Source organism: Phyllostomus hastatus, unplaced genomic scaffold, assembly GCF_019186645.2.
Source record: "Phyllostomus hastatus isolate PE091 unplaced genomic scaffold, TTU_PhHast_1.1 phas_contig_1, whole genome shotgun sequence".
NCBI lineage: Eukaryota > Metazoa > Chordata > Mammalia > Chiroptera > Phyllostomidae > Phyllostomus > Phyllostomus hastatus.
In genome coordinates, this window is record NW_025333498.1 from 33,706,592 (window position 1) to 33,733,825 (window position 27,234).

A 27,234-nucleotide genomic window follows, 5' to 3' on the forward strand; every position below is an offset into this window, starting at 1 on the left:
GTGCTATGCTCTATTCTAATGCTTGCAGAGTACGAACCATTGTGTGGGCAGGAAATGTGTAGGGACTCAGACTGACCTTGGTGACACACAGAAAGAAAATCCTTGAGCCATTAAAAACATTGACTCATCTATACTTTTTTTTCCAAATCAGTTTGAAATGTACTTTAACCAAATGTACTTTACCCAAAAATGGGACAGAATTTATCAGCATTTACTGTTATAAATTAACAGCACAAATCAAAGTAACAATAATAGTGGTGGCTCTTTATTAACCTTCAGTGTGCTCAGCAGAAGACACACACGCACTGACATTTTGTAATTTCAGGCAATCCTAACATCTTATTAAATGGATAGTGTCACTAACGACATCATCTCAATAACCATAAAATGTGCCATTTAATTTTAATATATCAAATTTCTGAGATTTTACTTTTTCTTTAGTCATAATTTTATTCCTTAAAGAATTTTAAAAGACAAGTGGGGCATGACTCAAAAGTGCTCTCTAGAACATAATTTCAAATTATAGAGTACACATGAATAATTGAATGGTTTTAAATACCTTCACAGATTTCTTCTAAAAAAGGTTTAAAATTGTAATTCTAATTTGACACTTTATTTTCATATCACTGTTTCTTTAAAAAATTGTGTTTTGAAGACAGATATTCTAAATATTTAATACTTTTTAAAAAATAATTACAGCAACAAATTCTGGTTTAAAATAACAATTTAGGACTATTTATTTTTACTGAAGCACTGAGCATATCTCATCTGATTTATAAATGTACTTACCACATTGATGTAAAGCACATTCAAAAACTAAATGAACTTAAATTACATTCATTTAACCTATGTTTCCCCTTTCAGGAGAGACAAAGTGAACACAGAGCACAATAAAATGAGAAAATAATGTTATATACACTATTGTTAGTTCACACATTATTGTCCAGATACCCTAAATACCAATCAGATCATAACACTTTCCTGTTCAGAGACCTGTGATAGCTTCTTTTTGGACTAACAATTGAAGTTCTGGCACTCAAGGCTGTCCAACACCTTTCTCACCTTACCTTTATGCCTTCTCCGCATTATACATTATACTCTTCAGTGCAGGTCTGAATTTAGAAACTCTTCTGCTATTTATCCCCTTCATTTTTGCACCCCTAAGCCTGCACTTGTACCAGCTTAAATACCTCTCCTTCATCTTCAGCCTTCAAACTTCATTAAGGGCAAAATCAAATTTTATTTAATTCAAGTTTTCAATATGTGTTCCCCAACAGCCTAGCCAAAAGTAGAGGCTGCTTCCTCAAACTTCGTCTTTCAAACTCTCATCTAAATTCCTGCCATCACACCTTATTGATTGACCCACTTCCAGTTTTTCCCCATTTAATACTTTCTCCAAGGTCAGCCAGAGTAATTTTTATCATAAAATGTAACTGTGATCATGTCATTCCCATGCTTAAAATCTGGGACTCTCCATTGTGTATAACAGGTAAGTGCAAACACATAAATTACTAAAAAGTGCTACATTCTCCCATCTTTACCCTTCTTCCACTACCATCTGCTGCATTTCCTTCTTTCCTCATTACCTTATACATACTCCACCTCTACCCCCATGACTGTCATTCAATACCTTAAAAGTAGCAAGTTTTCTCTTTCTCCCATGCTCTGGGTCTTCTAACTTTGTTCACTTTTCCAACAACACTCTTTCTATCACTCTTTGCCTGGCTAACTCCCACTTATCTTCCTAAGCCTAGGTTGTGGCCATTCATACATCTCTCAGTCTCATGGCATACACCCTAGTTTACACCATTCATCACTGTTTATGTAAATGTTTTTTCCTGTCTCTAGATTATGAATTTTGCTGGCTGGGAACCACTGAGTTTTTTATTCACTATTGTCATCTAGTGCCTAGCATAGTGCTTTATATTGAGAAGTTGCTTAATTGTTATTAAAAATACAGATATCTCAATAACCATCACTCTCTTGATATTTGCTCAGAAAAGGACTTTTTAATGTTGTTCAAGACCAGGCCTATTGTTAAGGCATTCATCTATTGACTGGCATTTCCCTCTGCTCCGTTAGGTAACTGGCTGATCTGATATTAAACTTAGACCCAAGTAACAGAGAGAAAAAAATCATTGCCATTTCTTCAGAATAGAGTCTTCATGACCATACATTGTATTAATGTAGGTAAGCAAGAAATGTATTTAAATAAATGAAAAGTTGTTGGTAATAAGCAGAATTCCAGAATAACACTAAAAGCACAAAATCATCTTCAAGTACTTGGCTAATGGGTTTTGAGAAAATGGGCAAGTATTTTATCTCACAAATTTTAGTTTCTATTTCCAAGAAATAAAGGCTTTGATTAGATTATCATTAAAGTGCATTTTATCTTTATATTTCTATCATTCTAATTCTGTTATTGAATCAGGTGACAACTAAGATTCAAAACTGATAAATGTGCTTTTTTCTTCCTCTCAACTCTTTCTGGTTGTGACAATACTATGGCTTCTACAGCAAAGAAAATAAGGAAGCATGCTCTTTCAGGTGTAAAGTAGAATATGATATTTTACCAAGCACATCCAAGAGAGGAAAGACATCATATCATAAGTAAATGACAGATTCAAATAAAATACAATATATTAACTGGTATCTCTACCACTGGTCTGACAGAACCTGAAACATAGGAAGCACTCTGTAAAGGTTAGGTCCCTTCCTCTGATAGCAATTCAGATACATTTTAAAGATAAGCTAAGTTCAGCTTGTTAGACAGAATGAAAACAACTTTCAGTAACTAAATTAAAAACACTGCATAGACATAAAGAATAAAAATATGTCCTCAATTTTAGCAAATTAGCCTTAAAAACTTACCTCTTCATAAGGAATGATTCAGAGGCATGGTCATTCTATAATTTACAGGTTATAAAATATTAAAACCTTAACTAAATGAAGAGACTAAGCCATGTAAGTTTAATATGCCTTCTCATTTTCTTTAATGTATAAAAATTAAAATGGACAGTAATGGAGCACATTTAAAAAAAAAGGGCACTGGGAGAAATTGTAGAGCAAAGCAAAACCAGAAAGAAACAGATAACACATGTTAAAACATTTTTGGAACTGATAATGCTAATCTGAATAAACACACATATATAAAGAGGCTGCATCATTTTCTCTCTACATTCTCTGAGTAGTGCTGCCAAGTACGGAAGGATTGGAGCCATTTTTGGGAAACTGCTGAATCAGGAGCGTGAGTCAGAAAGTAAACCCTTAGCACAGAAAAAGCACTAAAAAAAGTGCTGATAGCTTATACACGAACAGACATACATTCAGTTCATAAGGTCCATGCCTTCTCTAGTCAATGAGGAGCTATGCACTCTTCCCTTCCCAATGTCACCTCCTCATACTGTGTATTTGGAAGAAAGTTTCTCTTCCAAAGGAACAAATTTTACCTGTATTTCAATGTTGAGGTAAAGCACTCACTTGGTACTACCAGGGACTAAAGATGTCTCTAAAACTAATGGCACATTTTCTAACTTAAATGACAAAAAAAATCAATAAAAAATAAAACAAAATAAAATAAAGGGCTTAAGTTAAAATTAACTTACAGACGTATGAAAAAATTGCTTGGCAGTCATTTAAGCGAGACTGAGAAACCCTTTCTCCAAAAGCCTTTGATATCTAATCATCCCTCTGACATAGTCTACATAATGTTCTTCTCTGAAGTTAGCAGCAGAAATGGATCATATCTAAAGTTACCTTCAGGCTTACAAGGATATTTTTGGCACAAAAGGTGTGGCAAATGCACCCCACATACAATTAATACAAGGTGATGCTCAAGGCTAAGTCGCCCTTGAACACAAGGAATTGATTGTTCTCCTTCCTCCCGTGCCCCAAGAAAAGATCTTCCCAATGTGGTACTCCATCACCACCATTAATAAGTATTACAATGCCACAGTTTATTAAATAACTTCATGCTTATCTCATTTGACATTTATTTTCAAAAGTAATACTAACAACAGCAGCAATAATTTCCTACTTGAGTTTCAGCTCTAAGCACTCCTGTATGAGCTGAATGGGTTAATGACCCTAGCTCTTCCTCAGACAGTGCCTAAGGCATAGAATAACAAAATAATAATTAATCAAAGCAAAACACTGTTACATTGGTCCTAGTATCTTCATTTATCAAGATAAGCTCACTCTGTCTGGATCTCAAATCATACTTACTGTCATCTCCTATTAAAAGCATATTTCTATTCAATCTCTGCAACCTCCACAAACTTTAACACAGCGTGGGGAAAAGCCCTCAAGGAGTTTAGCTGTATTGACTAATAGTCTTAGTTAGTCTTAGTGTAAAATTATGAAAGTTGTCTCTTTGAACTTTTCAGTAAGCAAAATGGTATCCACTCCTATGAAACAGTAAATAACCACACAAAGTATTCTGGTCTAATGCATGTGCAGCAATTTCAATGAACAGAATTCTCTGCATCAATGAATGGTACTAACATCCTTGTTTGGCATTTATATTACATCTTCACACAATGTTCCACAATAGCTGTCACATCTTGTTCTTGGTTATGATGATGAATAGCAATGCATTTTAATTCATACTCCTGATTTCCACTCTTTTCTACCCATGTTAATTTGCATTTGGCTACATTGATCAGCACAGTCTGAATTGAAATAAAGCTTCATCTCTGAAGACTTCAGAAATTTAAAGAACTAGGATATCTTTCATTTTTATCATGTGTCAGTGTGGTAGATTTGGCCAAAATATTGCATTTGAGTAATTAATTCAATAAATATTTATGGCTTTCATAGTTGCTGAATTGAGGAGTTCTCAAACTTTAATGTTCTTAATAAGAATCACCTGAGTGCTTTTTAAAATGCAAATTTCCTGGGCCATAAATACCAGACATTTTAACACTGTAATTCTAAACAAGGACCCAGAAGTCAGAATTTCAATAAGCATCCCATGGGTCCCAGGTAGTCCCAGGGTCTCACCTTGAAAATCTCTGAAAATTAGTTAGTTAGTGTCTAAACTGCAAAGTTCCTTGTCATTGAACTATGCCACATCTTAACCAAAATTTTCCAATTACAATTCCCCTATGCCTGCATTTAACAATTAACCAGCCTATTCATAAGGTTTGTTGACCTCTTTTAGTGATATCAGCCATAGGCAAGATTTTGACAAATACATTGTCAATGTTCTCCAACCTACCTCACTCCAGTTGTTTACCCTACCAACCTCCTACACAAAGAAATGAGAAACTTCCATCCTAAGATGCTAAGGATTGTACTAATTAAATATTCTACAAAAGATAGCAATGAAAATAATAGAGAAAATAATGTGAGTGAAAATATTCTTTTTATGTATTTTTGAGACAATGTTGACAAAGAAAGTAGGAAATTGGTGGAGTAACACCCATCATGAGTTTGAAAGACCTATCCCACTATTAATAATGCAAACTTATTAATGAACCTGAAACAGGCATATAGGAAGGTTTCACTGACAGTCTTGGACTGCTAAGTAAGGTGACCGGCCAATCTCAGTTTTACCAGAACTCTTGATTTTAGCACTGAAAGCCCCAAACCCAAGAAAAGGTTTCAGTCTCAGGGCAACCAAGATGATCGGCTACCCTACTTCATGCTTCAATATTTAGGCATTAATTTTTAAAACCTGTTGAAAATTCTACAATGACCTATTAAAAAGAAAATGATAGTATAGGATCTTATTTAGGAATTGCTCACAAAAAGTTGTGTTAGATTTAAAAGGATCAATAACCCTCCAAAAAATGTTTTGTTTTTACTCAAAAAATAATTGAGAAGATATCTCTAATAGAGCAAAGAAAATCACAATTAGGAAGCAATAAATATATAACAAATATAATAAAGTTTACTGGGAAGAAGTACTTTGAGGTTTTTAATATATATATATATATATATATATATATATATATATATATCCATGTGTCATGCACTTTTGTCTGATAAGGTGTAAAGTCTTGTGAAACAGCAGCAATTACTTTAAAAGGTAGCATCAATGTGGGCAAAAACAGGGAAACCAGAGAGATAAACAAGAGGCCCCTGATTTAGGCCCTGGCTACAAGGAGGAGGAGCTCACAGCTAATGACTCAGAACTGCAATGAGGAAGAATGAATAAAATTTCTAATGGGCAGGAGAGTGCAACCTCATTTACCATAACACTAGGGGTTTGTTGATCACTACCTTCTGACGGATCAGTAACTGATTAATTAGTTAATAAAGCTAAATATTGTAGAATCATTCATGGAGGAAAATGATGAACACATCTCAATTATGTACAAGTTAAGCTTCTGTTCTATTTTACTCATTAGACAATTCCAGTGTTTTTTCTCTAGTAAGAAGAGTCAATGGCTTGTTCGTGCTTTCTTATTTATTTTTCTCAATTTATCTTTTGATTCTTTGGGTGTCTTGGCTTCTTTTAAATAGCCTTTGGAACTTCAGAGGGAAGAATCCTGAGGCCCTTTTTCCTATTCCTATTTAATCATAAGTTAACAGCTTCAAACCAGAGGCCTTTTTCATTATTTTCAACAATCACATAGTTGCCGAGCCAGACAGTTTCATTCAGGACCCAATTACCTCTGATCTGGCCTATTGTAACAGCCTAATAACTGGTCTGTCTCCGGTCTCAGTCCCACTCAATCCATCCTCCACCTGCTGCCAGAGGGATCTTCCTATCTAGCAAATACGATGATGACCTTCTTCTGCTTTAAATCATGCAAGGGCTTTATTGCTAGGAGAATTAGGTGCAAATTACGACTCAGCAATAGGTTCATGTCCAGCCAGTTCCCCTCCACCTCTTTCTTCTATGCTCTGATCATACCAAATTACATGACTCCTCTAACAAAAGAAATTCTCATTTAGCAGTCTCTCTGGCCAGAATACCCAGCTCCCCTGACCCTTCTTCTCCTTCCTGTCTCAGCTCCTGCCTTGCCCTTCAGGAGACCCTTCTCAGCCTTTTTAAGAACAAATCCATTGGGCACCATTATTTTAGGCCCCTATGCCAGCCTGACATATGCTTTATTGAGTACATATTGCTAACACTAATTATAGTCAACTCTTTTTCTCCCTCTGGACTATTGACTTCCTCCTTAATCATCTCTGTAATATCTCACACCTAATACAACAGATAATCAACAAGCATTTATTATTTTACTTCCTATAAGATACAACTAGTGACTCTGAAAGCAAGTTAATAAAATAGAGAAGTCTATTAAAAATCAATTAAAAATTTCAAGCTGACATAAAACACATACAAGATAAAAGTAATAAAATTATACATGTATATCTACATAAAGAAAATATGTTGATAGAGTATACTGACTATTATCACAACTGTGCTAATTGTCCAGGCAATTTATGGATAAAAAATTGCAAGCAAAGTAAACAATATTAACTGAGAATTCATGAAATAAAACCTATAGACAATAGATCAAATAATTTCAACCTCACTAATAATTGAAAAGAAAAAAATAATGTCAAATTGGCCAAAATAAAAATAATTACAATATCCATTGTTGACAAGGGACGAGGAAATGGACACTTTCATATATCACTATAAATTGGTACAACCCTCTAGATAGCAACTCTAAAATATAAATCAAAACCCAACAGATTTACATGCTCCTTAGTGAGGAATTTCATCTCTAAGAATTTATATAAAATTTTAAAGTTGTAAAGGTGGCACATAAAACAATAAGACTATTTAACTTATTTAAAAAGGAAATGACTAAAAATCTCAGATTAGGAGATAGGTAATAAAAATTAAGATAGATTCCAAACAATAAAAGCATTAAAACTATGATGTAAGCCCTGGCTGGCGTAGCTCAGTGGATTGAGCGTGGGCTGCTAACCAAAGTGTCACAGGTTTGATTCCCAGTCAGGGCACATGCCTGAGTTGCAGGCCATGGCCCCCAGCAACCTCACATTGATGTTTCTCTCTCTCTCTCTCCCTTTCTCCCTCCCTTCCCTCTCTAAAAAAATAAATAAATAAATCTTTTAAAAAAATCTATGATGTAGAATTATAATTTGATGTAAAAGGTGTTAATATATTCTATGATAAAGCAAGTTCTAAAACAACACGTGGCACAATAGCAATATTCACATAATACAGATGCCAAAAGGTTGATATTATCAATGTTTATAATACAGTAAACATTGTTTACAATACAGTAGTTGAAATTAAGAGTAAACTTTTTATTTTGCATACTTCTATTTTTTTCAACTATGAGCATGTATTTAATAGCCCTTTCATTGTAAAAACAATTTTTTACATGTGTTTTTAAAGGAAAATACATGGCATGAAGTACCTAGGGAAGAGTAAATAAAATATGGCAGCTAATGCACCATGTGAGAGAAGACAGATGCTATCCTAGCTAGTGAAAATGTATTTATTGCAAACACAAGAGGCAAGGGTGAGCATCACTGAATGGACATTACATGAGGAAGAGCAGCCTAATTTTCTCGGGAAGAAATACAAGCACTTTGTTATGGCAGTCATTATAGGTTTCTGAGCATAGGTATATCAGGAAAGTAGTGTTGTAAGCAATTTACCAAGCAGTAGTGTGCAATCTGCATCTAAGCAGACATCTAGAGACAGGATCCACTCCTGAGATAACTGCTATGATTTAGAAGTACATTATGTGGGCTGAAAGAGGAAGCATTAAATTGAGAGACTTTGCAAACTAAGAGAGAGGAATAGCCAGCTACGCTGCTCCTTTGGAGTATTTACTGATACCTCTCCCTGCAATGTCCTTTTCCTAGGCATTTTCCTTGCTGTGCTTGGATCCAAATGTCACCTTCCCACTGTAGCCCTCCCTGATCTTCCTATACTTCCAATCCATCTTGACTTGCTTTGTTTTTGTTCCACAGCACTCATCATGTTCTCACATTCTCGATGTTTTGGTTCATTTTGTTATCAGTTTCCTACATAAGGCATATATGTACCCAGAGGGGAAAGAAGGTAGAGGAAGGGGAAGTGGGTAAAAGGGGGTCAAGTATATCATAACTGAAGCAAACTAGACTTTGGGTGGGGAGCAGGAAATAAGAGGACATGGATGTCGAATTATAATCTTATATACCTGAGAATTATATTGCATTATTAACCAATGTTACCCCAATAAATTTAATTTAAAATAATTAAAAAGAATACATAGACCCACAAGGGCAGCAATTTTGTTTTGCTAATTAATGTGTCCTCTATTTCCTAGAATAGTGTGTATCCTGTAATAAATGCTCAATAAGTATTTGTGAAAAGAATACATTAATAGGACATAAAGAGAGAATGGTGGTGGGGGAAAAGTCTGGGATAAAATTGCAATCTCTTACAGAGACAAACTTTCCAAATGAGGATGTAATTTAAAAGTTAGCTGATAACTTGGGTGTTTAGACAAATTGACTCTGAAGTAAAATGTCCTGAAAAAGAATAGCAACAATTAATATAAGACTATAGTGTGTGAGAGGGTCCACAGATGGAGTTAAAAGGAAGGGTAGACTTGTGGGTAATTTGTGAATTCATTTTTTAAAAAGGCAAGTAGCTAGATTCCAAGGGAAAGAAGAAAAGGGCAAAGACGCAGGAAACACCAGACAGAGGAGTAGGAAGGAACAGCAATGTAGTACATAAGGAATAATTGGAAAATACAAATTAAAGAGGGAGAGACAACATGGTGTCTCAGAATCCAAGAACAGCCTTGCGAATAACATGACCAATAATGAAATTGCATATTTTTTCTTGCAGAAAGGCCTGCAAACGTTTAAAAGCAAATAGAATTTATAGGATTTTAAGTATTAGGTATGGTAAGTATTGGAGCTTGACTCACAACATAACCAGCTATAAAAGAGATGGTTTTGGAGAAGAATAAAGATGCTGTCTCCCACTTTCACCAATAAAGAAAAAGAAAAGTATGAGAAAAGGATTAATGAGAGTAAAAAATGTATAAAAATTTGAAGTGTTACATTCTTTTGATAGAGTAGGTGAAAAGACGATATGCCAAGTAAGGGACAGAACAGCTGGGACTGGGGGCATGGAAAGAGAAAAAGGTCCAAAATAGCTCCCCTGGCGAAAGAGCCTGGGAGTACAGAAAAGACAATTAAAAAGACTGCCAAATGGCAGCAGAGAGCAGATTGAAGTTTGAAAGCATCTAGTTCTAATGAGCCAAATCTGCAATGCTGTTTGCCTCTAGCAGCACTCTCTCTCCTGGGATAAGAAGCAAAGAGAGCAAAAGTTAGAGGCAACCTGTATTTAGTAATTGGCTGGATTAGCAAATAAGTAAAGGTTATTAATAAAGAGGCAAATCTTGTGTTCCTTGTTGGCAGTGAAAACCCAACTCATTTGAAGCAAGGACGACAACAATGGATGAGTCTGATCACTGAGGAGTATTTCCAAGGGAGGCGGGAAAGTAATTATTGTGACTCCTGAGCTGAAAACTAAAACTTTCAAGGAAATTAGAAAGCTTCTAATCCCTCAGCTCCCCTTCCCCCACCCCAACCACTTCTGCTGAGACTATAGGAATGAAAAGAAGCAAAAACTAAATGAAATCAGAAGATTCTTGTCAGCACACTGCCAAAGTGAACGATTGCGTATGTGTGCGCGTGTGTGTGCATGTGTGTGCACATGTATGTGTTGGGGATAAGTGGTGATGATGGAGGTATTACCATCAATGCAATAAAAAGTGGCACTGTAAGTGGCACTGTCTAAAGTTTTATTCATTTCCAACACATTGGGATCACTTATTTTTAAATAAACAGCTTGCAGAAAAAGTAATTCTGGTTTTTTTTGTTACTAAATTATTACTTTCATATAAATGCAGGCTTTGCTTTCTAAGCAAACTTTAGCACTTCTTGTTGGTGCAATGCAATCACCATAGTGCAGAGGTGGCCCTTCCACCTCTCTGACTTCTCCTCACCAACTCCGCAAATTTTTCATCTGCTCCTACCACCTCTCCCTTCTTTTAGTTCTTGGAATCAGCCAAGCAAGTTCTCAGCTAAGGGCTCCAGCACCAGCTTTCACCAGGTCTGCCATGTTCTCCCTCCAGGTAGGTCCAGGAGTTCCTTCTTGACACTCAGGTCTCTGCTTAGGCATTAACTCCTCAGAGATGCTGTCCCCAACTGTCAATCTGAAGTAGCTTAGGATATATTCTTTATTCCCCATCACTTTGTTTTGTTTTTTTTACTCTTAACACATTTTATCTAATAATATCTACCTCCTCCAGTTAGAATATAACCTCCAAGAGGAAAGGGATTCTGCCCATCTTGGTTGCCACTGTATCACCAGCATTTCAAATACTTCTGTTCACACAGTATACATCCAAGTACTTAATGGATCAATAAATCATAAAAAAATAGTAATTTAATGATAAATATGATAGAAAGTTACATCAAGTAAATATTTATTCACAAAACTGTTACAAAAAGCAAAAGGGGTAAAAATGATATTATTGCTGTCTAAAAATATCCCAAAAGATCTTATGTGTCTTCTTCTAAGCAGTAAATATTATGAGAAAGTAAAATTTATTGAGAATGAAAAAAAAAGAGGAGAAAACATCCTTAAAATTGAATTTACATAAATGTAACTAAGGTGATAAATAATCAAATGGACATAAAAATGTTTATGTTACTTTCACCAGGCCCAAGGAGGTCTGAAAATACAGGCATATTTTATAGTATTTGAACAGTGTGAGATTTAATTAGTTAGAGTAAATATAAAAACAAAATATCAGATAAATTTTTCACGAAATAATTTCTATAAATTGTGTATATGAAGTTTTTGCTTTTTTGTCTTGGTATATAGATCTAGAAAATAAGCTTAATTCTGAGGTTATGAAGAAGCAGATTTTAATCTCTTCTTCACAAAAAGGCAATCTCTAAATAAGAAATTCAATCTCCATTCAAGTTTTCATCTTGACTATGAAAAGTATTCTCTGCCAGATCATTACATTGGTGTTCTTCTTCTGTTTTAAAAGGGAGGTGGAAGGAAGTATTATAGCAAAACCTATAGTCCTAACAGATAATTTAATATTACAAAACTTCTAATACTTTATGTGACATATTATATACTAACCATGATCCTTTGAAACATGAAGACATGCAGGTTACATCAGGAATACATTGGTAAATGTAAAAAACAACCTGCTTCAATATTCTCTTAAGATGCCCATGTAGAAGTCAAAACTCAAAAGAATTAATAAGGTAACCTCAGACAAATCCAATATGAGAGACATTCTACAAAATACCTGTCCTGTACTCTCCAAGTATGTCAAGGTAAAGAACATAGAGTAAGATTGCAAAACTATTACATCTTGAGACTAAGAAGACAAGCAAACAAATGCTGGGTATACTCCTTAAACTGATGTGAAACCAGGGGAGGAAAGAGCTATTATTCAAATTACTGGGACAACTAGCAACATTTGAACATGGACTGAGAGCTAAGTGGTAGTAATTGTATCACTGTTAAATTTCCTGATTTTTTTAAACTGCATTGTGATTTTTTAGGGAAATGTTCTCATTCTTAACAAACAAACACAAACTGGAGATAAATAGGAAAAATGAATGAATAGATAGACTGGTGGATGGAATGAATGAAAGACTTTTAAGGCTGTCAAGTGAAACAGAAACTACTAATGTCAGTGACTAGAATAATAAAAAGCAATTAGTAGGTTATATGCAGGTGTGCGAAGACAGAAGCATATATTATAAGAAATAAACCAATTAAAATGGCAGCATCTGTTGTTTAAGTTACAATGATATATTATTATGTCAATAAATTACCAAAAATTGTAATTGAAATATAAGATTTTTTAATTAAAAGCCTTTGTAAATTGATTGCATTTTTATCACTATATGGCATTTTAGAAATTCACTATGGCTTCATTTAAATTTTAAGTTTAAAGACAAAATAAAGGGCTTAAACCACAAAATAATCTACAGAAATCAAATTTCAGCTATAGATTGATGAGTTAAATCTTCACTCACTAGCCCTGGCTGGTGTGGCTCAGTGGATTCAGTGCTGGCCTGTGAACAAGAGTCGCTGGTTCAATTCTCAATCAAGGCACATGACTGAGTTGTGGGCCAGGTCCCCAGCTGGGGGTGTAAGAGTGGCAACCACACATTGATGTTTCCCTCTCTTTCTCCCTCACTTCCCCTCTCTCTGAAAATAAATAAGTAAAATCTTTAAAAAACAACAATAATAAAACTGAATAAAAATAGTTTGCTTTTTAAAAAATATGTACTTACTATTCTTAAAAATCTTAGTTTTTATTTTTTAAAGATTTTATTTATTTTTAGAGAGAGGGTAAAGGAGGGAGAAAGAAGTAGAGAGAAACACCGATGTGTGAGAGAAACACTGACTGATTGCTTTTCACATACACCGCCCCAACCTGGAACCAAACCTGCAACCCAGGCATGTGCCCTGACTAAGAATTGAACCAACAACCTTTCACTTCATGGGATAACACTCAACCAATTGAGCCAAACTGGTCAGGGCAAAAATCTTTAATTACTATAATAAAATGCTAGAATATGACCACCAGTTTCAAGGTGGTTACTATATAATTCTTACTTTAAAGAGAAAGAAAAGAAGCTTACAGAGATTAATTATCTGGCCCAAATTTCAAATAGGTGTTATGTGACAGGCGTGGAAAAATTACAATGTCTTCTCCTTGCTCCTTGGACAAAGCTTTCTACCAAGGCGAAGAATATTTGATTGTGTAAAATTTCTCATCTTGGTGTGAGGCTTGAATGTTTCCATGTTACTGCCAATGTTACTCTCAGTAATACTATAGTTTATACATAATAATTAGCATTTTAAGATTGTTAAAATAATATTGGTTAAAAGTGGAGAGCTAAAATATGTTTTGCTTTCTCATTACTTGTAAGAAGGGTAAAACTCAATTGAGGTATGCATATATAATACATATATGTTTATAATTATGTTGACATTATATTATTTGTCTCAGACACCTATCAGATTCCAAACCAACTAGGCAATGCTTAGACACCAAACAATATACTTTGATTTATTGTTTCTTTCCTTTTGTCAAGAGTAACAAATTATATTTGGGATATACCAATGTTACTTTGCAAATTAGTGAATTAACATACAGCATGCTGCTTATCCCCAAGCAGAAAAAGAAGAAAAGCAGCTTTTAAAAATGTCTTGGTCAAGGTTCAGCTGGGGAAATCTACTGACCCACTTTGAAATTAAAATGCTGCTTTAGCACATATGCCCACACGCACACATGCACACACACAGGAAATTTTCCACTGAGGTTGCACATAGCAGCATATCAAAGCTCTGTCAGTGACAGCCTGAATCACCATCCCCTAGGCAAGAACGTGCATGCCGAGTTCAGGCTGCTCACTAATTACGCTGAATTTACTTTAACCTTAAATCTATAAAGAAAAATGGTGATTATGGAAAATACAAGATTGTAATAAAAACAAAACATCATAATAATTTTTAAGAAGACGTCTCAGGTGCCTTTTTTTACAGTGAGTATTCCTGAGTTAATATTACACCTGTCATCATCACCACAGTCAATCTTCATATTAAAAGTAGTATCGATTTAATATTACAAGAAATGAAGCAAGTCATTGCTTTCACTACTGTGAACAAGAAATTCAACCCAATTCATGACAAGTCTTATGCATATAATATCATGTCATTATGAAATAAAGAAACTTGATGGCATATCTATGTTTTTACTCACCAGTTGTTTCCACAATGCCTTCTAGGATGACGACAATCTCGAACTGTTCAGTTTGCATGCTTCGCTGGGATAGGTCGTAAAAGGGGCTTTTGGCATCGATCACGTGGCAAATCGTGAGGGGGGAAACAAGAAAAAGTTGATCTGCCCCTGTACTAAAACCTACATCCAGTTCAAGTTGATCAAGGGGAAGGAACTCACCCTCAGGTGTCTGCCGAGACTAGACAAGCACACAGAGAAAGAGAAGAAATCACCACTTGTACTGAAATTTTCAAGGCACTCCAACAGTAATTTACATCATTGCCAACATTCTGCACTATCAATCATCTGAAACAAACTCCAGACAAATCATTCTGCAGCTATATTCTGGCAAATGGGCCGAAATCCCACAGAGCTCATGTGAAACATCCATGCATTATTTATAATATACGACTTACTATAATTACCATTTCCTAATTCATGAGCTTTGGAGAAATGCCTGGTCCAACAATGGCTGTTAGCACAAACTGTGCAATTGAATGTACGTGCTACTGCTTGACATAAATCACTGCATGATAACTCATTGAAGCCCAGAATTTTTCTCACAAAGCAAATAAGCAGGTGATTCTTACGGAGTTTGTTAAAGCTGAAAAAGTTTGGTCATAGTTTAGAAAGAGATTTATTTCATTATAACAAAACAAAATTTAATAAATTATTTCCAGGACTCTTGAAACATAACAAATATACATAAAATAGAATAAAAGAGTAAAGATATTATCATATTAAATTATGTTATATACATATTAGTTCACAGTAAAAATAAAAGGCAGATGCTGTTAACTTTCAAACTCCTAATAAATTGCATTAATGTTGTTCACTTCTCTATTTTATTAATTTTAGAATAGAGTGCAAAATTAGGCTAAACTGAAATTTTTTAAATCAAAATGCAATTTAATAATCTATATTGGATAGACTTTTGGTTTACTAAAACTTTCATAATTCAATAGCATAAATATCAGTATAAATCACTGTAAACTTAATTGAATAAATTGCCTGCATGCTAAACTCTGAAAGAAAATTAAATATAACTATTGAAAATTAGCAAACCATGAAAGTAAACCTATATTTCTTTTCCAGTCATTTTTATCTTATTCTCTATACTGTTACTTATAAGGATCATGTATAAACAAATATTTAAGTTTATATAATGATGTTGATAAAATAAAGGATATGTTAAAAAGTTGCATACACAAAAATTTATTTGGTGTCAGGGTAGGTGGCTTGCTGTTTGTCAAACAGGGCTTGGAAACATCCAATATATTTTAACAGGCTCTTTGCAAAGCTAATTCAATAAACAAAATAGAATTTGTAACAGGTCTGTCCAAAGAAGTGGTAGTTTGAAGAAAAAACCCTTGCTTTCAAAATTCCAAAAAATACACTGGCTTTTTATGTGGAGTAAATGAGTGTGAAAACACCCAGAAACGTGTTTAGCAAGATGTTCTCCACAGCAAAACAAGATCAAGAATTTGACATTGGTGGGCAATCCTTAAGGCAGCAATTGCTACAGAGTCTCAACAGCCAAATCAGTCAATTACAGAGACTACCTTGTAATTAATGATACTCAGAAATTTTACTTCTATGGAGAAAAGATCCAATGAAAACATTGAAAATATTTTTCTCTACCTTGTGAATACTTCATTTTAAAAAAAGACAAAGATCACTGATAAGAAAAAAATCCATGAAAAATGCCGAAAGAGCAAAAATAAAAGCAGCACCTCTACCAACCAATGTTACATAAAGCTAGGTATTTCTAAGCAAAAGAAGTCACTTATATTTCTAAACCTATCCTCAAGTCATTAAAGTACAGATGAGATTAGCACCTTTCCAACCACACAGTTGTATAACAAGTATTGATTCATATAACACAGTAAAAAGCCAAAATTGAAGCTAATATAAACAAAAACAAAACCCTGTATCATTGCTCTCTCACCTACTAAGAAACAGGTGCTATATAAACACAAGGTGGTGCTCTGACGATTATAATTAATGTACAAACGGTCGTTTACTAACTATTCTAAGCTCAGCTTTTTCAGCACTCGATGAAGGTAGTCACAAAAATAATTCTTTAAAAACTCAATTTCTTATTTATTTAAAAATAATTTTCCCCAAGGAGGTATATTTTTCTAATGATTACATATGTACCTCAAAATTAAAGTTCATCTTCCTTTTATATATATATACACACATACATATTGTGTATTTATGCCTATACTTCATTCTAAAAGCTTTCAAGTAAGCAACTAACTTTTACACTCCCTGGTCATTCAACAACCTGTGTAAAGAAGTGGCCTACAAACAGGCAGGCTATGAGAAGAATTGCGACCTAGAGTAAAAAACACTTCGTTTTTAGCAAAGTAGTTAATTCATAGATAATAATTTAAACTTAAATATACATGAACATGCTCTATTAAAACTCCATATACCTTCTGACATAAAAACAATCTGTCCCATATTCTCAAAATTACAGCTAACCTCCACCCCCTTCACAGCTGTATGTGCTACCCAAGTCTTGATAAGAAAAAGTTGACAGCTATATGTATTATGTGACACTTTGGATAAAGTGTAACACTGTATCTCTTTGGAAGTTGTTTTTCATGTTCATGTACTTTTCAAGTAAGTGAAATTCCCTGCATATTCATTGAAATTATTTCACAGCAGATACTATCTAATTTACCCTTCCTTTAAATGACTCTGAGACACTACAGACATCCACAGTTTTATCTCTCAGATCTTGTTTATTTAGGCCATGACATATTTCAACTGTATATATGCTTACCTCCCTGATTTTTGTTTGCTTCTTCTACTCTGTAATAGACTGAGAGCTTATAAATCACTGTAAATTAAATAGGACACTCTTCTATTTATAAGAATGAAGGATGTGGTTTTAGTGTGGAAGACACTTGGCATCATAGGGTTGTTTAAAGTCTGAGCTGCAGGTCAGAGCAAGGTTATGTCATCAGTGCTCAACCAAATTTGTATGATGCTACAGAAACCTACATGTGCCTGTACAATCACAGTACATTTTCAAAAGCATACACTTCTACTCTAGGCTTACAGGAAATTCTAATCTAGGTTTTTCTAATTCTGATGCAATTCCAGAGTTTTCTGGTGCAAAGGCAAAAAAAAATGCTCAGTTAGTTTTAAGTCTCTTGACTTGTATAAGCAGGAGAAAACTTTTGTTTCAGGAACTGTGATACACACATGTATAAGAAAAGAAAAAAAGGAGGAGTCCTGTATGCACCTTTATAAAATTAAACCATGATCTTTACCTTGAATATATAATAAATCAGTAGCATTGATATTGTATCAGTTCCTGATTTTCTTATGTACTTATCAATTACCATATGTGCCCAGAAATTTTGCTAAAAGACATAAGAAATGTTAGATAAAATCTAATTTAACCTTTATTATCTTAATAATGTTGATATAAGAAGAAATCTTCCATTTATAGAACAATTTGTTGATGGTCTAAATTATCTCCTTTAGCTCTATAAACCTCCTAATTTCAAATAGAACATAGAACCATAATTACTTTCTAGATAAAAATGTGTAAGCAGGTATGATGGAAATCAACAATCACTCAAAACAATCGCTAAGGATGGAAAATAATGCAGTAAATTATTAAATTTCTAAAGACTGGATAACTCAAGTTGACTTCTATTGATAAAATAATCACTTAGAATCACAAAATTATTGAATGAATAAGAAAGTATAAAGATATAGAAGGAAATTTATGGGAAATTGGCAATTCCTAGAAAATTATGTTCCTAGAACATAATTTAAAAACACTAGAACTGGAGGTAGATTTGATACAACTTTTATTTTCAATTGAATGGAATTTGAAGAAGGCAATAAGGATCTTTCCACCATTTGAAAGGCTTTCTGGTTGACGAAATTATAACAAATTTTGGGTGTTAAGAGAAAAATCAAAGAAATCTAAAGTTTGTTTACCCTTACTGTACAAAAAATTTATAAGTAGAATATCATGGATTTTTAAAATGATTTTGTAAAATTTAGATGGTGAAAATCACTTCTAAGTTATATTTCCTAAGAAAAACATTGCTATTTAAAAGTAGCACTTCTATTATATACATTTTAAATCATATGCAAATAAATATGTGTAGAATTTAAGACTTGTTCCTCACTCTATATTTACAGGTAGGTACTCATTTCAGAGAAGCAGCTAATGTCAAATGACTTTGAACTGAGAGTCCAAAAAAGGCCTACAAGATAATTAATTACAATTCTGACTACCAGAGGAAAGGATTTAAGTCACAGATGCCTAGAAGGGACTGTCATGACATACCCCTATCATGTACTCTACTTTCATATTACAAATGGAAAATTGTTGAGTGCCGGTTCAAAAATGTGTGCATGTGCACACACATGCAACTAGAATACACATTTAGCTCTGCCCTGGCATAAGCAGATTCATGTTTGGCCATCCTCCTTCTAGGACGTTTGTGACCAGTTGTCCACACTTATTTAGCAAGAACACACTTCTATACATTCAGTATCTTTGCTACCTTTGCCCCATCTCTGTAACCTCCACTCTGCTCTAATTATAACCATTGTGTTTTTTCCTAGTTCCAGGGGAGGCTGAGAGAATTATGAATAAAGCATTTAATCACTAATATCTGACCCATGAGATTTATCTCTATCACATTCTAAGGCTTTATCCACTCCCTATCACCTCCCACAAGTCTCTACTGCAGAAAGGCATGGAGGGCCCGTGGTCAGGAAAGGGCAAGAAAGAAAAGGAAATGAGGCACAGCTGGAGAGGGGAAAACATTCTTGCCTACCACCTCCCCATGATTTTCCCTGCAACAATTTCACTTCTCTTCTTTAAACATGTGTGTGTGTGTGTGTGTGTGTGTGTGTGTGTGTTCAATATACATTGAAGTCAGGAAGAAAAAACATGGAATGAGGTCAGAGTATCTCTGGGAGCACAAATTAGGAAATGATCCAAAAGGCCAGTACCAGGATAAGAAACAGAAAATGCCTTGTGACTCAAAGCAGTTCTGACAATGGTTTTGGGAATCAGACCAAAATTAAAGTCTGGTAGAGAAGTATGTGGATGATAATTTTGTCTGGACCATCTACAGTTAAAGCCCATATTTCTTTGACTCCTTAAGCTTACTGTTCCATCAATATCAGCTGGAAAAAACTATGACCAACATCAAATCCAAAATAAATAATTTTAATGTTAAGCTTCTTATCAATATATATCTGGTTTATAAAAAGAAAGTACCTCAAGGCATGCAAAGTAGTTTGTGTTTTAATAAGTTATGGGAGACTTTTATACCATTCAAATGAAAGAACTTTACAATTCCTTGGGACTCTTTTATAGAATTTACAATAACTGTGGACAGAATTTGTATCTTAAACGCACATTTCCCTCCTACTCACAAACACTCTCAGGTTCATCAAATGCTTTTTGCTGCTTCTCTTTATCATTACTCCTGACCTACTGCTGTTTATTTCTGGGTCTTTATGTCCCTTACTTCTATTCACACTGTATTCTCTTGAGTACAAGCCACCCTGTACTTTTCAGTATTATATTAAAAATAAAGAACAAAAGGAAACAAAACATGTTACTACTATTTTTAAAAATAATAATAATGATAGATTTTAAAAGGAACACAAGTTCTATGTCTATTGGAATTATTGTACTTGTGTCAGAGAATGCAAAGCTAGACTAAACAAGAATTATTTTTTACAAAGTCATAATCTATGTAAAAAAATCACCCACATTATAAGATATAGTTCCAAGAACTTTCGGAGACTTAGCTCTAGACTCCCTGAGTATTTTTATTAGCAGCTCATATGATGATCAGAAAAAATTATTTTTGTGATAGGTATTTATGGCTTTAATTTTTTAAGAAGTTAGCTAATTATCTCAAGATTAAAACTAAAGTGCAAATTAGCTCAATCAGTGAAAAGAATCAATCATACAAAATAATGTCATACAAAGTCAAAAGCATGATTGCATTTAAGTGCAAAGTATGAAATGAAGAGAAACTAGTAAATATATGAAAACAAAATCTAGGAATCATGTGTCCAGAAATCATCGTGGTTAAAAGTTTAATATAATATTAAGACATACAAAGAAGATGAAGAATTTATTGGTATTTCAGACAATAGTTTTGTTTTTTATTGCATCTTCACTTGAGCACATTTATATGAGGAAACCAGATAGCAGCCAGTTGTGAGTATCCATACAAATTAAGGATTTCAAAAATGAGTACAAAAATAATGTATGTGATATACTAGAAGACGACTGTCCACCACTGCTGTCCAATAAGTGAGAGTTAAGGGCGGCACAACTGATCTCCCAGGAAAGAAAGACAGACTATCTGCAATAAATAAAATCATAAAGAAATAAAATTACACTTTCATGGGCAAAATTTCTCCTAATCTCTTATTTCAAAATAAAGATCCAACAGTAGTTGATTTTATGTTTACTTTATGTAAATTGGGATTAAGTGAGTGCCTATATGTCACACATATATGATGACTAGTGAATAATAAGTTTGTCAATTCTTGAATAACATATCAAAGAATTATTTAAATTTTCCTTAACAAGATGTAAATCTGGGCAATCAACCTTTAGCATTAGATTTGTAGAAAGGTGTAAGTGAAATTTCTGAATCCTTTATACCCAACAATAAATAACAGGTCCAGCTTTTAGCTATTAATTTCAACTTCCTAATCCAGGTACTTTTATTACAACTTTCAACTAGATGATATATTAACTTAATATGACTATCCTATTCATTAGTCCCTTTGCTTTAGGTTAAAAAGAAAAAAGACAAATAAAATGAATTGAAAATTCTAATAAAAATTCAACATGGAGACAAAAGAGGAAAAGTAGAATATTCATCTCAAAAGAGCTGATAAAGTTATGTATTTTAATGCCAAAAAATAACTTTATATTATATTGTTTTATTTTTATTTAGTTTTTCCTTTTTTATTTTCTGAGAAGAAGTAGGACCGACTACTCCAGGCATAACACTGGAAAACCTATATTTGAATATAGAAATAAATGTCAGTATTTGCAAGCTTAGAAGGCAAGAATAGAGTTGAAATAAAATTTGCTTTCACATAAGTAAATAACAATTAAAAATTGTGCAGAAAAGTTATTTTAAAACTTTCATTAAAACTTCAAGAATTCAAAAAATACACATGGAAATTTTTATAGTAGCAAGGATTAGAAAGTCATATCCATGTTCTTAAATCTTCCCCAAAATAGAAAATGCCTTTTAGTCATTAAATAGATATTTTATATTAATATCAAAAAATAAAATTTTATTCAACAAATGAAAAAACAGCAATAAAAATATAAAGTAGGGCAAAAGTAGGTTTACAGTTGTTTGTATGTACAATAATACAATAATTAATTAATAATGCAAGAATAAACACTGTTTCACATACTCACAAATGTAAACCTACTTTTGCCCAACCCTGTACAAATTAAATTAGGTTAACAGGAATAACATACATAAGCTACAATTGGTACCATTAAATATAATGGGCTTCAGTTCCTTAAAATTCTGTATAATTCTCTGTATTAAGGATACATAAATCCTATATTTAAAATGTCAAAGAGGGGTTTTAGGAGGAAATTGAATATGTGTAGTGATATTTAAGAAGAAGACTGTGTAAGACTGATGTCAATATAGTACCATTATATGATTTTGGTATAGCCTCTCTTAAAATACACAGTCGGTTGTTTTAGGTCACTTCATGTCAGTCCCTAACAAAAACGAATGAGAGAAACTTATTAAAAGGAAATCTCCCACCCAATGTTGCTGAATGTTACCAGTTCCCTAACAAAACATGACTCCTTTTTAATAAAGTCTAAGAAAATGATGTAGAAACTATGAAAATTCATTTAAATTTCCAAGGCTACAAGGAAAATCAACTTCAAACAAACTATACTAACTGGCTGGCTGAAGAGCTGATTAGGGGACTAATCGACTCCTCACTTCACAAAATGCAAGACAAAATTTCACCATAATTTTGTTTAAGTATAAATTGACAAAACATGTCAATCATTTTAACTTCTAGCAATGATAACTTCCTAACAAATACAAAGCAAAGGATTTAATAGGAATATTTTATATATTATTTTAATTAGATGTTGCTGTTTTTATCACCTTGTGTTGATATAGCACCTTAATCCAAATTTGCCAACACTATAAATCTTTTATTTTTATTTTTCAGTCAGGACATTCTTTCAGGTATATGTGGTACATGGTCCTGTACATAGAAATCATTATCAGTGTTCTGAACCACTGTAGAGACTAAATAATTCAGATTCATTGTACCTGAAGAGGGGGGGGTTATAGGGGGAGGACAGAACAAAAACAAACAGCAAAGAACTGGCATGTAGATTAATGCTAATTATTTCTGGCTTTGTTAAAATTTAATAAACTTTAAAAACATCGAAAATATGTTGGCTTGAAAGAATATTTGCTCTCATAAATGAGTTTATATGTTTGAAAACCCTGAGAACAGAATGTAAACTGATCTTTAAAGTCTAATTTTAAATTCCCAATAGACCAATCAATATGGTAATCTACTCCTTCAATAAGAATCGACAAAGTGACACACAAACACAGATTCCTTGACAGAGACTTCTGCACTGTATTAACAAAGTGCTTTTCTCTTTGCAATGGGCCTAATATCATAGAGAGAGGGATTACACCTCTTGCTGTATTCATAGAAACAAGCACGCACAACAAATGCCACTGCGATGAACATGTCTACAACACAACTGCTTCACCTGACCCAAGCAACTCCTTCAGTTCAAACAGTGGGCAATATTCAAAGTTAAAATAAAAAAAAATGCATGCAGCTCATTGCAGTTAATTACACAAAATGTAATCTGTTCAAAATATTTATTTATAGCTATCTTAATGAACATATTAATCAGAATCAGTTGGAAAATTTTTCCACTCTGCCATACAAACTTTAGTTTATACACTGTCCACAGCATAGTTACTACGCACAGGATGTGGAATGACAGGACCGCTGAACTGCTTTAATTCTAACAACTTACTAAACCACATGGTCAAGAGTCATTAGGTTAAGATCTTATACATGAACAATGAAAATGACAAAAGGGTCAAACTTTTTAAGAGCACCTTGGATAACTTTTAATTACAACAGAAGCTGAGGTTGTGTAAAACAATATATACTTGTAGAGTGGAAACTGAAATTTCAAAAGCAAAAACCTCAGCTTATACATTTACCAGATTTTCATTTTATTAATGCTCAATTCTGAAACTGGTTCCTTATGAAACCTGAGATAAATTTTCAAGATTTTCTTTGAGGTTATCTTTTTTAAATGTATGAACACTTGAAAACTGCCTAAGGTAAATCCCTCAAGAACAGGAATTGTAAATAACACCTAGAGAACCGGTGTTATATCTTGTTTCCAGACTCTAATCTGGTGAGTGATCAGGGTGGGCTTCTCTCCTTGTTTGTAGCAGTGCCCTCTAATGACTAGATGAACCTTGCTTTAATAACCACTCTAGGTGCAATTTGTTTTAGCATCCACACTGCTGATGGTAGGGAAGCAATCTTCTTTAATGGATGCTGAAAAGCTTCAAGTGAAATCTGTAATTGACAAAGGCTTCATAGAAATAGGCAATTGAGAATAAAATTAACAAGAGGCTCTACAGGAAAAGCACTCAAGCTTTCACAAAATACTTCTCTAGGAAAATATTTAGTAAAAATAAAAAATTTAAAGAACCAGGTGTTGTTTCTTTCATTTTATTAACTGTTTCTCAGGTCTGCATGCTCATTAAAAACATGGCCATAGATAGACTCGATGTTATTGGGTGAAGAGGAATATTGTTGATATTATTGGGCGCGGGGATGGGTGACAATAAAGGAAGGAAGGCAAGCCTTAAGTAAAAATTTGGGGGAGGTTCAGCACCTATTTCTTCAAAATCAAAGGTGCTCAATTTTCATAAACCAAAGTTAATGAAGTATTGACAACAAATCAAAAGAGTTCTAAAAAGCAAAGCAACAAGGGTAATGCAGAAAACAGGGCAAACTCATTCACCTTTGGCCTCCAGGAACCGCCACCACACCTTAGGTGTCACTAGTGCAGAAAGCGATACAAGCACAATGGAATGATGGATATAAATAAGAGCACCGGAGTGAGTGGGAAAATAACAGTAGAATCCACTGTGCTTTCTTTGCCCAAGCGTCCAGCTTCGCCCTCCCCAAAGGAAGTTTACCTGTGGCAAAAGGTAAGACTAGGGGGCTGGGGTGGTTCTCAGGTTGGAGGGTTGGCGGTTGCCAGGTGGGGAAGGGGGCCGGTCGCACTTACTTTGAGTAGCTTGCAGCGGATCTGCGCAGAGACCATGTGGCTGTTGCGCAGGTTACCCACCCGGAACATAAGCGTGAGTTTTCCGTCCCTCATGGAAATCACCGCGTGCTCACTAAACATAAGGGTCTCGGCACGCTTCTTGGGCTGGGACATCTTGATGAACATGCAGCCAATGAGGAAGGCGTCCACGATAGAGCCGAGGATGGACTGGAAGAGGAAGAGGATAATGCCCTCGGGGCACTTGTCAGTGATGTAGCGGTAGCCATAGCCGATGGTGGCCTCGGTCTCGATGAAGAAGAGGAAGGCAGAGGGGAAGTTGTAGACATTGGCCACGCAGGGTGTGTAGTTGCCGACATGGGCTTTGTTTAGGTCACCCCGAGTGTAGGCGATCACCCACCACATGGACGCCATGAAGAGCCAGGCCACGGTGTAGGTGAGGATGAAGATGAAAAGGTTCCAGCGCCACTTGAGGTCCACCAGGGTGGTGAAGAGGTCCGAGAGGTACCGACTCGTCTCGCTGCCCAGGTTGCCGTGCTGTACATTGCACCGGCCGTTCTTGTCCACGAACCGCTGCCGCTTCTTCTTGGGCACAAGCTGCTGCGGGCCCTGGCCCGGCCCCTGGGGCTGCAAGCCCGAGCCGCTGGACGAGGTGGTTACTACCTGGTAATCGTCCCCAAATTTCCTTCGGAGTGCAGACATAATACGGAGGGGCGAGCCAGATTCAAACGCGAAGTGAAGGCGCAGGAGCCGAGCGCTGCAAACCAGCACCAATAAGAAGGTGGGGGCGGGGGAGAAAGGGGGGACAAAAAACGAGCCCGCCTGGGTTGGGGGGCGCACCCGGCAGGTAGCCGCAGTCTCTGCAGACGCCTCTGCTCCCCTGGGACGGAGGCTTTCCTCCAAGCTGAGTCTTAAAAAAGTGTTCTCCCGCGCTCAGGGCTGGAGGGATGCAAAGACCACAAGCGCAATTTTGCCTCCAAGCTTTTCGAGGCTTCTCTTTTCTCCCCCCACCACAGGCATCCCGGGCTACCTCTTGCCTTCCCCCAGCCCTACTGACTATCCTGCAGCACTCCCATACTGACTCTTTTAAAATGTATAGTTGGCAAGCGAGTTCCACGCCACCTGACAACTCGCCAGGCTGCCGAAGCTTCGCTACCTGCTTGGGCCAGACCCTCCCCCCTCCCCGCCGCTCCCGGAGCGCCCGCCCCCCTCCCGACCCCGGGGCTGCTCTCGGCTGCCCCCAGCACTCCCGCCTCCTATCTTTTAGCCAAAATCCCTCCCAAAGGCATGTTTGCCGAGGATTAGTGCAACACCCACTGCCCACGCCCGCTTCAGACTCCAGAGACCTGTCCGCCTGGCGTCCGCCTGACGCTGAATTTCCGTGGGCGCCACCAGGTCCCTTCAGCGGACCCTCAAGAGCCCCAGGCCGCCCCCGCTTGCAGCGGAGACGCGGCGGTGCAAGAAACCAGAGCACTCACCCCGCTGGAGTCGGCGCAGCGGGCTGCAGCGGCAGCTTGGCCTCGCACCCAATTCTCAGGGCTGTTTTCCTCGCCCCCACTTTTCCTGCTTTACCACGATGGGGGTGCCAATGCAGGTCCCTAGAGGTCCGAAATTTCCAGAGGGCACGAAGCTGCCCCCACCAGAAAGATCCTGGAACCCCGGGCACAAACTGATTTGGGCGCGGGACTTGGGGGTTCCTTGGTGCCGTGCTTTCCTAGCAGGCGACAGTGGCACTGCTGTAAGTAAGGGGTTCGAGCCTCAGCTCCTGGTCACTTTCAGGTTAAATAGCAATGCCACTCCAGCTTGTCCTCTGCTTCACTGTGCTTTCCCTTGCTTCTCCCTTCCTCGGTTTTTCTACTCCTTTTCGGTGGCCCAGGTAGAAGATGCCAGGCGGCCGTGGGAGCGACTGGAGAGCCGGTGTTTGTGCTGGTGCGTGTGATCAGCTGCAGAGCTGCGCTAGCCCCGCCCGTCCCTGCCTTCTCCGGCTGTTCCACACCAGCCTGAATTGCACCTCCGCGCCTCAGTTGAGCCTGCAGTGTCTGGCAGCTCCAGAAAAAGCGAGCCCCTCAAGCCACAAGCGACTTTCAGTGGGCTCCCAAACACCAGCCAACA

The 27,234-nt window shown here is 35.9% G+C and overlaps 1 protein-coding gene across 3 annotated transcripts in view; it reads right to left on the reverse strand.

The window, feature by feature from the left end:
* The window catches only part of KCNJ3 (potassium inwardly rectifying channel subfamily J member 3), a 131,346-nt gene extending 104,315 nt beyond the window's left edge, over window positions 1-27,031 (reverse strand). Inside the window, exons 1-3 of one of the 3 annotated variants that reach the window (XM_045830421.1) lie at window positions 26,601-27,031; window positions 25,126-25,879; window positions 14,745-14,961 (exon numbers count right to left, since the gene is read on the reverse strand). In XM_045830421.1, the coding sequence (XP_045686377.1) occupies window positions 14,745-14,961; window positions 25,126-25,824 (916 nt within the window). In that variant the 5' untranslated portion in view covers window positions 25,825-25,879; window positions 26,601-27,031. Of the gene's footprint in view, window positions 1-14,744; window positions 14,962-25,125; window positions 26,282-26,600 lie in introns of those variants that run through there. The other 2 variants (XM_045830431.1, XM_045830433.1) reach the window with 2 other exon arrangements.
* Between the last annotated feature and the right edge of the window lie 203 nt (window positions 27,032-27,234).